Source organism: Tupaia chinensis, unplaced genomic scaffold, assembly GCF_000334495.1.
Source record: "Tupaia chinensis unplaced genomic scaffold, TupChi_1.0 Scaffold147458_1, whole genome shotgun sequence".
Lineage (NCBI taxonomy): Eukaryota > Metazoa > Chordata > Mammalia > Scandentia > Tupaiidae > Tupaia > Tupaia belangeri.
In genome coordinates, this window is record NW_006207309.1 from 359,539 (window position 1) to 374,442 (window position 14,904).

The window sequence follows — 14,904 nt, forward strand, 5'->3', positions numbered from 1 at the left end:
TTTTCATCCTAATTTTCTATTTTAGCTATTTTAGAAATGAGAAAAATAAACTGCTATACCAGGAGTAATATCCAATTCAGAATGTTATTATTTTTTTAGAGGTTTTCACCTCAGAGTGTGTGCTTGCTGGAAGAGAGAGCGAGACAGAGACAGAGAAACAGAGCCAGAGACAATGAGAGGGAAAGTGAGAAATCCAACTAACTAAGCCTTAACTGCAAAATATTTTGACTCTAGGAACTTAAAAAGATCCTATGTAAAGTTTCTTTTGTTTGTTTCTTACAGCCTATACCAGATTTTCCCCTTTTTATCAACAGAAACTTGGTTTAAAGTGTCCTAATCCACATCATGCATCAACTCTTATATATGACAGTTTGTGTGTGGATGTATGCATATCCTTGATAATGTATTTGCTCTCCTATGGTCTGTCCTCTCAAAAGTAAACTAATGAAAAATGTAGTACCTTCCAGTAAACTGAGATTTTACCTTATATTTTAAAAAATTATCTAACTTTATTTAATTTGACCAGAGAGGATGAGAGAAAGAGAGAGAGAGAGAGAGAGAGAGAGAGAGAGAGAAACCAAGCAACCAGGTCCAGGACTCAAACCATAGTCAGCTATGTGGGAATCCAGTGCCCTTAATCACTATGCCACCTACTTGCCCCCTTGTATTTTTTTTTTTTTTTTGTAAGAGTAAGTACATATTTTCAACAAAATCCTTAATCTTTGAAAGATTATCATCTTTAAAGTGAACATGAATTAAAATAAAATGCAAATATAACCCATTTGAATAAATTTTTATTAGATGAAAATTGCTTTATATTGCCTGATCTAATTACAGCTATTCAAAATTCCATTCCAAGGTTGAATTTTCAACCTTGAAATTCCAATAATACAATTATTGATGATATTTTGACAGGGAGAACAGAAAAGATTTGGTAGTAAATAACAAGAATCTTGTTTATTATAGTAAATACTTTCATGGCATTTGAAAGAACTTAGAACTATTTATTTGAAACAGGTTTAAATCTTTGAAACTAAGCCAACCAGGATGAAATCTTTATTTAAGAAAAAGAAGAGAAAAAAAAAAAAGAGCAAACCATCAAAAGATACATTTCATAAAATAGCAACATATTAAAACAGAGCCAAGTGATAGGATAGAATAGAAAAGACAGCTAAGCAAAGGATTTAAGAAACTTTGATTCTGTCCATCTGACTTGTTCTAATGGTCCTCTTTGTTCTTCCATTGTTACATATGTAAAATCAGGTATGATATTTAAGATGGCCTTGCAAGATGTACTAAGAGTTTAAAAGGGATTATTGAAAAAGTGTTAGAATATTTAATAAATACCATTAACAAAAATATTATACTTTTTCTTCTTGTTCCAGTGAAGCTGTCCTTTTAAATCAGACTGTTTATCAAACTTTCACCTACAGAGATGTTAGCTTTCTTCCAAAGTGAAACTCCCAGATTCACAATATTTCTGATTAAGACAGACAATTAATACCAGAACTGTCCTACCGGAGGACAAAAGAGAGAACTGTAGCATGATTGGTAAAGTCCTTAAAATTAGTTTCACTGAGTTATGAATCATCCAACTGACATTATATTTTGAAACTCTGGCTCTTCTATTCAAGTATAATTTTGAGTTGTATTCTATCTCAGTGTGAGATTTCTTATATAAGTAGAAAGAATTTCATTTCTGTAAACATTTACAGTGCCAGCTGTTTCTCTGAATAGATTTTTTTCCCATTAAGAGAGCTGCTCCAGTGAAGAATTATTTCTTACATATCATTTCCAGATGCAAAAAGAAACTCAACAGTTTTCTGTGAAAAGCAGAAATAGCCAAGTAATATGAAAGCTTTCTGTATTCAAGGATTTACCTACCTATTACAAACATATAATCATTCTCTACAGATTCCTAATGAATTGAAAATGATCTCCAGTTACTTATAGCTCATCAGATGTGCTGTTGACCTTTGGTAATTCACATTCTTCATTGGTGTGACAACTCTGAAGGATATCTTTGTAGTGGTTCTTCAGATCCTCATACAAAGAAACAGTTTCTTGTGAATGAGCCAAGGGCAATACCTTTTCATTCAGTAACATCTGCACTTGGAATTCTTCTTTGGGAGTCTTAGCATTTTTACAATGGTAAAGCACAAATATTAAGTTTGAGGCATAAGGTACAATGTGACCACTTCGGAACTTCCGATGCATTTGTTCCTTATAATTGTAAGCTGTGAGGGGCTCCTTGTCTTTGAAGTACCCCATGAGAGAAAGCAGTGGAAGAAGGGTCTCTGCATGACCGAACTGTAGTACAACTGGAGAAGAAACTGGCTGAGACCTAAAAGGAGAAATTGAGAAGAAAATAAAAAGTACATACATTCATGTCAAAGAATGCAATATCTACACTTGGAAGTAGTATCCGGCTTTCCCTTTTATTTTCCTCCTAGTTTTTCTTTTCTTTTTTTTAAAGTTTAAGTAAGTCCATCTTCTTTTTCTTTTAAAATAATTCTTTTATTTAACTTTGTTTATTTATTTACTTATTTTAACTTGACGAGAGAGAGAGAGAGAGAGAGAGAGAGAGAGAGAGATCAAGTCACCACGTCCAGTACTTGAATTGCAGTTGGCCATGTGGAAATCCAGTGCCCTTAACCACCACGCTATCTGCTGGCCCCATACTCCCATTTTCTTACACCATTAAACATAATTCAAGTTATGTCTGAAATTCTGTGTGGCACAGAACTGAATTTTATATACCAAAAGTTAAGTTCCCCAATTCAGGATCACTGTACAGATGCAAAGCCATCGAATATAGTGTGAATACACATTATCCTCTACATTCAAAGGAAGAATAGAATCTTACAGATGTGTATTTCAACGATATTGCCCTCCTGTGGATGAAATTGAGCTAACTACCCCTTAGTAAATAATTATTGCATGGAACTCTTCTGAATCAAGTTGAAAGTGTTGTTAGTTTATCTATATCTAAGGGACAAGGACGAGCAATATTCAGTGAATTTCTTAGTTGAGAACAAATATGAACAGTGAACAGTAGTAATTCATGTACTTTTCCAACAGTTTACAAGACCTGATTTGGGCACCAGATTCAGAACAGAATCACAAAAGGGTGACACAATCCAGTGTGCTTCTGCTTGGGAGTGGGAGTTCATACAACACTGGACAGACACATAAACACTATCAGCTAAAACTGTTTTTTTTTTTTTTTTCGATTTTTGCCATAGAGCGCATGTGCTCACCAGAGAGAGAGGGACACAGAGAGACGAATAGTGAGAATAACCCCCCCCAAGGGGGATGGCCACATCACAAACCCCTTTTCTCCATAACTTCTATTCTCCTCTCAGGATTTGGGGCACACTTTTTTTTATATTTTCTGATTGTTTTTCTAGTAAAGTTTTTAAAATTTTCTTCATAAGAAGCAGTAAATAACTGCTTAGCCTCTTCCCAACTTTTATGGAAAGAATGTGATTACTGTTCTTAAATATAAAATATTTGCAAACCTATTCAAACATGACTAGATGTCTGACTTCTTGACACAACCCCATATATCTGGTTATAAATTTAATACATCTGGATTTTCTGGGAGGCTACAAGCAGCAGTTTTGGACCTTCCTGATTCCTCAAATGAAAACAGAATGGAAGAACTAGAGAGCAAATCCAAATACCCATGGGAAACACAACATAACTATGGGGAAAGCTGTGTATTGTCAGTATCTGCTGGAGAGAGCAGAGGGAAGCCTGAGAGCATCTGAGCAACCTGAGACTCCCAAACAGCCCACGGGTGTTGACTGGAAAGTGCTGAGGGCCAATCTGACATAGCAGCTGAGAGTAGGAAGGGGTCAGTCCTCGCTGTGCCAGGCAAGTCTGCTGTTAGCCTTGGAGCTGGAGAAACCTGGCCCCTGGGAACTCTCCCAATGCAGAGCCCTCACTAAAGACAAACTGCTGGAAGTAAAATCAAGACTAAGCAGGATAGGATAGGCACAGCACAGCACAGACAAAGGAAAAAGAATATTTAAATGAGAAGTGGTGCGGTTGGAACAGAGTCAGGAAATCTCAGAAGCAACCCACTGCATTTCTTTTCCTTTTTAAAGTTTTTTAAAGTTTCTTTCTTTTAGGAGAGAGAAAGACAACACAGAGAGAGGGAACACTCCCCCCACAGTTTTTTTTTTTTGAGAGGTTTTTGCTATAGGGCGCGTGCGCTCACCAGACAGAGAGAGACAGAGAGACAGAAAGCGAGAAATCACCCCCCAAGAGGGATGGCCACGGCGGAATCCCTTGCCCCACATCCATTCTCCTCTCGGGATCTTGGGTACGCACGCACACACGCCCAGCGTGAGGTTAAGTCACCGGGTCCGGGACTCGAACTGCAGTGGACTACCTGGAAGTCTAGCGACATAGCCATTACGCCAACTGCTGATCTCTTGTTTTTTTTTTTTAAAGAGACTTTTGCTATAGGGTGCATGTACTCGCCAGAGACACAGAGAGATCAAAAGTGAGATATCACCTTCTGGGGGGATGGCCACACTGCAATCCCTTCTCCATTCTCCTCTCAGGAATTTGGGCACACACGCAGATGCGCCCAGTCCAATAGGTTCTTGAAACATCACAACCCTCCCCATCAGCCTTCCAGCTCTGGGTGTACCTATCATATTCAGGTCCTTCCGGAATCCCAACCCCACACCTCCAGTATTGCATAGAGATGCCCACCACACATACCATGTGGCTGGGTCCCTACCATATTTCTGAATAGTATGTATACCAGAAAAGAGCTCTGTGAGATTAGAAAACTCAATCTGACATCAACCTTCTTCTAAATGCTGAAGAAACCTAAAATTCACATGAAAATGAAATACAGGGTTAAGAGAATAAACAGCAGAGTAATATCCATACTAAGAATAAAAGTATGTTAGAAATACATACTCTTCAAATTGCTAACACAGAACTTCAAAATAAACTAAAAAGACAATTATTCATTACTCTGAGGTTGACACTCTTTAAAAGGTACACAACTGAAAAGCCATTCATCAACAAAAGGCTCCAAGTCTCTTTCCATAATTGGTATACTTTGGGTCATCTAAAATACCCTAAACTTGTATTTATTTCTAAGAAACATCCTCTTAGGTCCAAAGTTACAGAGCAGTAGCACTGAGGCCATGGCAATGTTTAGTTTAACCTGTAAAAGTATTTAAAAAAATTATGCATTATTTGACAGTATTTAAAAATAGGAAGAATTAAGATTCTTTATATTTTTAGTTTGCTGTAGGGAGCATATACTCGCCAGAGAGAGGGGAAAGTGAGAAACCATCCCCCAAAGGGGCCAGCCATGCTGCAATCCCTTCTCCTCCATCCCCCATTTGGAATTTTGGGCCGGCATGTACACATGCCTGGTGGGCCTGCGCTCAAGCCACTGGGTCGGGACTCAAGCCATGCAGTTGGCCATGTGGAATCCAGCTGCCTTAATCTCTGCATTGCTTGCTTGTCCAGGAAGATTTAAGATTCATAAAAATCTGATTTGTGGCTCCTCTTGAACTCTGAGAGATGAGGCAACACAAGTCCATACATACACAGAGCAACAACCAGCTGACTGGAAATAAGGTTATCCTCCCTATAGAGAGGTCTTTCCTACATTCCAGTACATTTACCATTCCACATTGTCTAACATAGGATGAATTCATTCTTTTGTTACTTGTCTGGCCCCTTTATATATCTGAGTATGTACTGGTTGAAGCTAATACCCCCGCCACCATTTAAATATAATGGAATTTATTCATGAAGTACATTAAAAACAAATAGTGTAAATATACTTGGTTTACACTGTGAATCCTTTAGCCAGTAGGCAGAAACCTCGAAGCCAGGAAAGACCCAAGCTTAACGATTCATCATTGTTTTATCAGAACAGGGCAGACTTCAGGGAGGTCATTAGCACCAGTGGCACCTCCACTGTCTCATGGACAGAGTTCATAGTCAATAGCTCTCCCTCACTGAAGAATTACAATAAACTGAGAACAAGATACATGGCAATACATCCAAAATACTATCATTTCAACATGTAATTTACATAGAATTATTAATGAACTTTACATTCTGTTTTTAGCCATGTGTTCGAGGTCCACTGTATATTTACACTTAAGACATCTCAATTCAAACTAGACTCTTTCGAAGTGCTGAGTAACAATGAGGGGCTGTGCCTACTGTATTAGACAGTACAGTATAGATAATAGTATGGACAGTCTTACATACCTAGATCCAAATGAGAGTTTTATGGAAAATCAAATGAGTTTATGTATTAGACTCATACAGAAAGCCATGTCATCAAAAACAAAAGCCATCTGATCAATCTACATTTAAAAAACATATACTCTAGGATTCCAGACAAAAGTACAATTAAGAAATATGCCTGGCTCTTGCAGATTGGCATTTGTCTAAGTGTTAGGGAAACCCAGAAAAGGAGAGCAAATCTCTTTGTCTAGAGAAGAAGTGGATGAGTGTTCTAGCTCTGTCATGAATACATTCCTTAGCAGTCATAACATAGAAATGGTACCCACTGTAGCCTTATAAAGCACATTAGCCGGCCTATCCTGTTATGTAGGTGTTACCATACCCTTTTCAGAAATGAAAAGCTTGACTTATCTAAGTTATTTTTCAACTACCAATTAAACTCACAAGAAAAATACTATCCTTTAAATTAACAGAAATAGTTTAATGTAAAAGGATAACCTAGATCCTTTCCAAAAATATTTATTGACCTCTATCTTATTTTTAAGTTCACTTTTTCAAAAAAATTAAGTTTTTAAAAGCAGGGTACACCTGAAGTTATAAAAAATAAAATAAAATTTTTAAGGGACCTGCCTATTGTGGTCCAAATGTTCTGCAGGGCTAGGAGCCATGTGGCCAACCATGGGCTGGGATCCCCAGATCAGCTTGAAAACTCTGGGATGCTGGCCAGGATCCTGAGGAGATGGAGGGCTGAGAAAGGGAATCATCGCATGAGGAAATCCTATTGAGGGTGCTTCTTTCTTTTTCTCTCATGCGTGTGCTACCATAAAAATGAATGAATGAGTGACCATTTTTAGGGCCATCCATGGTGATGCAGCAGTAGCACACTACTGTGTGACACTGGAGGCACATGGAAAATCGGGGTTTGGTACCCAGGTCGAGCTACCTATGCTGGTGCGTGTATGTGTGCCTGTGATTCTAGCTGGCGAGAGAAAGAATGGCTGTGTGAGATGCCACTGAGGGTCCCTGTCTGTCTCTCTCATGAAATAAATAACCTTTAAAAAATAAATAAAACCAATTAAAAATGTTTGGCTTGAGCTATACAACTTATGTCAGTCCAACCCTTCAAAAACTTAAACATCTGACAGAATACATGGATATGGTGTAGGTGAGAGGTATGGCCTTGCAGCTTGAAAACCAGAGGCAAGAACCTATTTAGGGCAAATTACTGAATCTCTGAGCCCAGCCTTGGTTCCTGCAAAATGAAGATGAGCCACTTCCCTTAAAAAGTTGTTGGATCTGAGCTACAAAATAAATCAGTGCTTGCCTTACAGCACTTGATCAACCTGCGATAGCAGACGGCCACAATGGCAGCCAAAGACAGAGTGGTTCCAGCAGCGAAGTGCCCCAGGTCACAAAGATTGGTGGGGTGCACTTTAGAGCCCAGCAGTAGAGTTCAAGTAAGTTACTACTCAGAACACCTTACAGTAAAGGCAAACGTGATGTCACTTGATAAAATAGGATATTTTAAAACTCATCAGATGTCTCAAAGTACCAAAGATCCAAACACAAAAGCAACAATATAGGAATATCATAAATCAATTTATAACTTATAACAAAAAATATTCCCTAGGAAAAATCTTAATGCCCTTTTGTACAAGAAAATACTTGCATATCTTATAAAAGTAAACACCTAATTTAGAAATGTAGTCACTTAAGTGCACTTTCAAGCAAGTTCTGATTTAAAATCACTTCAAATAAGTGTTTATTTGGGGAAAGAAGTATTCTGACATATTAGTTCAGGAAGACTGCATTGTTGTGGTAACAAAGTTCTTGGTATATGAATCTGAATTAGCCATTTTAAAAAACAGTTGAGCAACATGCAATTTGGTAAAAGCAAGTGCTAAATCCTACAGAGTAAGAAAATGGATTATTTCTTAAATAAGGCCTCGCTTCTTCGCCAAGAATGTATAAAAGGCAAAACCCACAATTCCCAGAAGTTTTTAATCTGAAATGAATATGCAAAAAGAAAAAATATTCTACAAAAAATACAGTTCTACAAAAAGCTAATCAACAATGATGTAAGCCTCTAAGAGAATGAACAAAGATGAGAAATCCTGCTTCAGAAGTGTAGTACATAAATAAATGCTTTCTAAAATTTGAGATGCAATGACTGGATGAAGTTATCCAGCCTAGCCTTTCACTCAGTAATGCAAACGCAGTCACATGTCTTGTATTCTTCATCTATTAATAGAATTCAGTTAGGTTAGTAATAAAGGGTTTATGCACACCTACATTTTTATTCTAGCTTGGAAGAAAGGGGATATATGTCAACAAATGGCAATTCTCAGTTTCACAGAACCAATACGTAGGCAAAATCTCCAATCATTAAGTAACAGCTATCTGGAATACTGCATCAAGAAGGATTCTTTTTTCTTTTTTTGGAGAGGTTTTCGCTATAGGGCACGTGTGTTCGCCAGACAGAGAGACAGAGACATAGAGACAGAAAGTGAGAAATCACCCCCCAGGGGAGATGGTCACGCTGTAATCCCTTCTCCTCCATTCTCCTCTCGGGATCTCGGGCACGCACACACATGTGCCCAGTGTGAGTTTTAAGCCACCGGGTCCGGGACGTGAACCGCGGTCGACTACGTGGGAGTCCAGCGACATAGCCATTATGCTAACTGCTAGTTCCCTGCATCGAGAAGGATTCTGAGGTTGTATCCAAACTCAGTGCAATCTATTTCAAAAGCAAAATATATAAGAAACAAGAAGTAGAAAATTACTTGTTGAGGATAACATGTATGGTAATATCCTTGACTGAGCCAACAACATACAATGTATACTGGATGGAAAAATCTCATTTTGTATACTGTATTGATGTACAGTGAATGACTGTAAATTAATTAATTAATTAAAATAAAAGATATAATGTCGTATGAGATGAAAAAAAAATTAACTTTATTGTAGATTTTCCAGTTGCAAAAATAAGACAAAACAGAGTTCACTAAATTTCAAAATCAAAGTTTTAATAATAACCAGAATTTGGCACACCTATTTTTTTTTTTTTGCTCTATCTCAAAAGCATTCTCATTAAATATTAGCTCAGAATATATAACACTGAAGTCTTAAACTTAAGTGGTTTTTTTTTTTTTGTATTTTGTTTTTCCTGGCCTGAATTCAGCTTTAATGCCTCAAGTGAAAATTCAGACTCCTCAAGAAAGAATAAGTAAAACATCTAACTCATAATTATGAGGTATGAAATTAAAAGAACTTAGCTAATTAACTTCTTGGCCGTTTTAAATTATGCAGTTCAAGGCTCCATTTATAGCTAATAATATCAGAATGCTTTGTCCTATTTATAAACCAAAATAACTAAGCAATATATAAACTGATTTCTACTTCATTGTTTGAAACTCAACTGCCAAAATATTAAACTCTGGTATACTGATACCTGAGTAAAAATCCAACTTTTCCATGGAAATATCTGTGACCAAAAGGAGTATATTTTCCTTCCAGAGTTAATACCACTTTTACAGCTGCTCAGGCTTATACCCATTTGCCCTTTTATAAGATTTATTCACATTTCTGTTTTCTTTGACAAAGTAGCATAAGTATTAAATGGAAAAACATATCATGTTTCTATCCTTTTTTTTTTTTTTTTTTTGAGAGGTTTTTGCTATAGGGCACATGTGCTTACCAGAGAGACAGAAAGCAAGAAATCATCCCCCAGGGGAGATGGCCATGCTGCAATCCCTCCTCCTCCAGTCTCCTCTCGGGATCTTGGGCATGCATGCACACACAGACGCACACACACCCGGCATGAGTTTTAAGCTGCTGGGTCTGGGACTCAAACCATAGTCAACTATTTGAGAGTCCAGCAACATAACCATTACGCCATCTGCTAGTCCCTCATGTAGCTTTCCTTGACACTACCAAACAGAGTTGTGAAGTTCAGAATACCATGACAGAAAAGACCAAGTTTTTTTTTTTTTTTTTAACAAAAGAATGTAATTTTATCGAGGGACTGTCAAGGCAATTGGTAATGAGGCATACTGAATATTCACTGCATCTGTGGTTCTTAACTTTGAAGGGGGACATGAAACCATTTGAGAATCTGACTAAAGGAATAGGGAAAGTTCCCAGAGAAATGTGCATATCCATAAAAACCTGAAATTGTCATAGGTGTTCAGACTTGAGTATACATCTCAAGAACCTCTGTGCTCTATGTATAATCTGACATCCTAAAGTATAATGCACCTATGATTCTGTCCCACATTGGTTTATATCATCGGAATGACCTATATTCCAGAGAAATCTGATATTTATCCTAATGAGTCCTATATCTAAAATGTTTAAATAGAATGAAGTCCATGTACATACTGAACACCAAATTAAGAGTAATTCAGATGTTTTCTTTTTTTTTTTTTAACCTTCCTATTTGTCTTGAATCTTTCTGCTTCTGATGGTGGTTTCTGCATTCTGATCCATCAACAGACACAGACTTCTCTTAGTCATATTTCTCAGATTACCTTACATCCCCCACCTGTAATGACTATTTTTTCTTTGGGATTCTTAGCAGAACAGTATTCTGAAGAACAAGCAATACAAAGGCATGGAATGGGGCAACTTTAATTCAGCTCTCTCCCTCTGCTAATACTGTATTAAACTGGGCAGCCTGGTGGAGAGGCACAAGAGGTCAGGCACTGCTGTGCAAGGCTAGCACCACACACAGGCCCAGATTCCATTCCCAGATGAGCCTAGGGCAGGCCAGGCACAGCAGCATGGGCCTGTGGTCTTAGCACCTGGGAGGATGGGGTAAAGCATTATAGAGACAAGATACTGTCAAAAATACCTATTTCTCTCTTCCTTTTTCCCACACACATGTGCATACTCTCTATCATTTAAAAAAGAATTAGAAAAATTAAACTTGGGATGGTACTTTGAAAGCCCCAAAATCACATTTGAAAAAATGTTCATTTTAGGCCCAGCCTGTCTTACAGTCAGTAGCATACAGTACTGCAGAGTTGGAAGCCACATGCCACAAGCACTTTGAGTCCCAGTCTAGTCAGCCTAAAAACATAACAGGTATCCATGTGGGCGCCAAAGACTGAAAGAAGGGAACTGCGGTATGATAGAGTCTTGTGGAAAATGCTTACCTCTCTCTTTTTCTCATGCACACACATGTATCTAATATGAATTTTTAAAATGTATATTTTAGCTTTAAAAGAGCTCTTAAAAATGTAAACTACTAGTAAACATATTAAAAAAACCTAAATGAATAACCTATAGGAGCCTATATGAATGTTTACATATAAATACACAGAATCACAACATTTTAGGGCTGGGATCTGGTCAACAACTCTTTTTTTAGAAAGACGAGGGCTAACCTGGTTAATTACCTTATGGTATTTACTAAAGTAAGAATTCAATTCTCCAAACTACACCCCTCTTTTACTTACATAAATTTTATTTTACTTACATAAAGTTTATTAACTCGTCACCAAAAATGGAATTTAATTTGAAGTCTAAAATGATGTCATTAATGGAGGTTGATAACTGTGTGTGTGTCCAAAGTACGTAAAAGATCCACAGCAAGTAGTAAAATAATTCAAAAACATCAATTGGAAAACAACTAATAATTACGTGTTTTTCTCACAAATGTTTTCAGCTAGATCTTTCTAAGCCCTTAATTCATGTATCACACTCAACTGATGTTATGCAAAGGGTGTTTTTTAAACATGATCCAGGAATATCAGATAGAGCTTTAAACAACTCATATAATGCTCATGCTTACGTAAGTACGCAAATAAGCAATGTGAGCTGCCAGATACTCTGGGAAGAAAATTTACCAAGGAAAATTTTTTTAAAGTCTTCTTAAACATCTGATTGAAAGATCAGCTCCAGTGAGTATTGGGAGAAGCATCAATTAGATGACAATGTAAATTAGAACCAAAATGACTCAAGCATAAATTATTTTTCTTAAAAAAGCAATGAAATCAGCTTCCACTTTTAGCCAAGATGGAGTAATAAGACCAGATTTACCACCCTATCTTAAGCTTCTAGAAAGCTGGACAAAATATATAAAAGCACAGTTTTCAGACACTTGACAATAGTCAGATAAAAGGACAAATGAAGCAAACCCAACAACTGCACCAGCTTACTGCCACAGGTTTCTAGGCTGTAGAGCGGAGAGGGAGGAAGCCAAATAGCCAATCACCCTGAGCGGAAGAGCTGGAAATGAGGACTCAGGGAGGCCACGCTGGCTGGAATGCACCCAACAGAGTACCAGAGCAGAGACAGCTACAGGAGAGAACTCTGACATCAGTAGGGGTCCTTCCAGCTTTCAGATGAGGCTTATATGCACATGCATATGAGGAAACTCTTCAAATTTAGGAGACAAAACATTGGAAAAGAACAGGGGGGAAAAAAGCCCAAAGTCCAAAGAAAATACAAAAGCAATTGGTATTCATACAAGCCCCAGCTGGCTAAAACATGATAATCTTCACATGTGAGACCTTGCCTGTAAAAAAGGGAAAGCAGGTGGCTGAGCAGTGGTAGACCAACTAGACCCACATGTAAAGATCCCAGGGCCTCCTGGTGCATGTCAGGCATACATTCATGTATATAATTTGATCTTGCTGGGGTTAGAGGTAGATTGCAGCTGGGGAGGATTGCTGCACCCCTTCTAGGGTCAATGCTGAATACTGTTTCCATGCTATATTTTATACCAATCCAATTGATGCATACATAACTGTTCACTTTTAAATTTATTTTTCTTTAAATTGTATGTATATGTTGAGAGATCTTGATCTCTCAATAAAATTATTTTGAAATGTGCTAGGGCTTCTATAGCAAACACAAAGTTTGAAAAAAATTCTTTTGAAGTTTATTTCCTCCAGGGGAGAGGGAGAAGAAGGCAGTGAGAGAGACAGACAGACAGACAGACAGACACACACACAAACACACACACACACACACACACACACACACAGAGGCACCCACAGCAGGGTCTTCGTGCTGCAATCTTGCCCCCAGAATCAGCCAGCCAGGATCAGGGACACATACGAATATGCCCAGTGTGTACCAGGAGTCTTCAGGAAGTGAATCTAGGGCCTTCCCATAGCCTACACCATGGTGGAACACTGAATTATCACTGTGCCACCCGTGGCTGTCCAGTAAAAATAAATTTCAAAAATAGTCATAATGGGCTACAAACTACAAAATCACTGAATCAGATCTGTATCTTAGAAAGAAGAATACATTGGAGCAGAATGGAAATAACATTGAAATCACGGAAGCATTTACAAGGTAGTTGCCAAATCTAGAAGAGAGGAGATATTAACCTCAATTATGGTGATAGCAATGAAAATAGAGAAAAGCAAAAATTGCTGACATAATACTGGAAGCAAAAAAAGGGCAAAAACTCAGTGAGTCAATGTAGAAAGTGAGATAGTGTTAAGAATGATACATAGGTTTGTGGCTGGGATGTCTGGGAGATACTGACTAAAAATAAGACTATAAGGATCGTAGATATTTCTTCCAAACATGTAAGGAAAACCTACTGTACCCCAGGTACAGTTCTAGCACTGAGAGAGTAGTGAAAGAAGGTTCCAGATCTCACAGACAGACCTGCAGTCTATTAAGAGTGGAAACATGTTTTACCCAGAATGCAATTAGACATTTGAATATGGGTTCAGCGTATAACTAGGTTAGTTATACACGCTTTATGCTGAACGCTAAAGAGATTTCTAACATTAAGAGAGATTCCTGGGGTCCAGCAGGTGGTGTGGTAGTTGAGATGCTGGACTCCCACAGGGACAAAAATGGACCAGCGACTTGAAATGCATACCGGATGTGTGTGCATGCATGCACAAAATGCCAGGAGAAGAATGGAGAAGTGATTGTGGTGTGACCATCCTCCCGGGGGGGGGGGGGGATGATTTCTCCCTTTCCCTCCACGCTCTCTCTCTAGCAAGTGCACATGCCCTATGGCAAAAACCTTAAAAACAATAAATTAATAAAATAAGATAAGATTCTTGATATCCAGTTAAATTCCATGAAACCCTGGCTTTAGAAAGGTAGCACAAAGAACAAGTATCTGCACACATTTCTAAGTATCTGAATAAACAAAGTTCCTGGCCCAGTCATGGTAGCTCACATTGCTAAGACGCCGTGTTCCATAGGTTAGAACCACACAGGAGGCCTAAGTTTTGATTCTCTGTCCAACATAAAGTTCGGGTGTTAACAGCATGAGTTTGTAATCCCAATGACTCAGAAAGGTTGAGGCAAGAGGATCACAGCATAGCAAAACCCTCATTTAAAAAAAAAGTTGTTACAATTGGCGGGGTAATTGACTAAACAACTATTCAAAATCACTTGGTGACACTTAACATTTATTTCAATGCTGCCACCTTACGTTCCAATATGGAACTACACAACCTAAAAATGTTATGTACTCATTTGTGTATGAAATCTGAAAATGTCAAACTTGAAAGCATATGAAAAGAAAGAAAAAAGGTTAATATCAAAAGATTGATTTAACAACAACAAATATTATTTATAGAAATTAATATTGTACTTGGGCATATTTTTTCATTTTTCATTTTTTTTTTAAATTGCCAGAGAGCATATACACTTGTCTGAGGGAAACAAAGAAAGGGAAAG

General features: G+C 37.8%; 1 protein-coding gene across 1 annotated transcript in view; it reads right to left on the bottom strand.

The window, feature by feature from the left end:
- Window positions 1-776: 776 nt before the first annotated feature.
- The window catches only part of MINPP1 (multiple inositol-polyphosphate phosphatase 1), a 45,563-nt gene continuing 31,435 nt past the window's right edge, over window positions 777-14,904 (bottom strand). Inside the window, 1 exon segment of the mRNA XM_006169734.3 lies at window positions 777-2,344. Coding sequence (XP_006169796.1) covers window positions 1,948-2,344 — 397 coding nt within the window. The 3' untranslated portion in view covers window positions 777-1,947.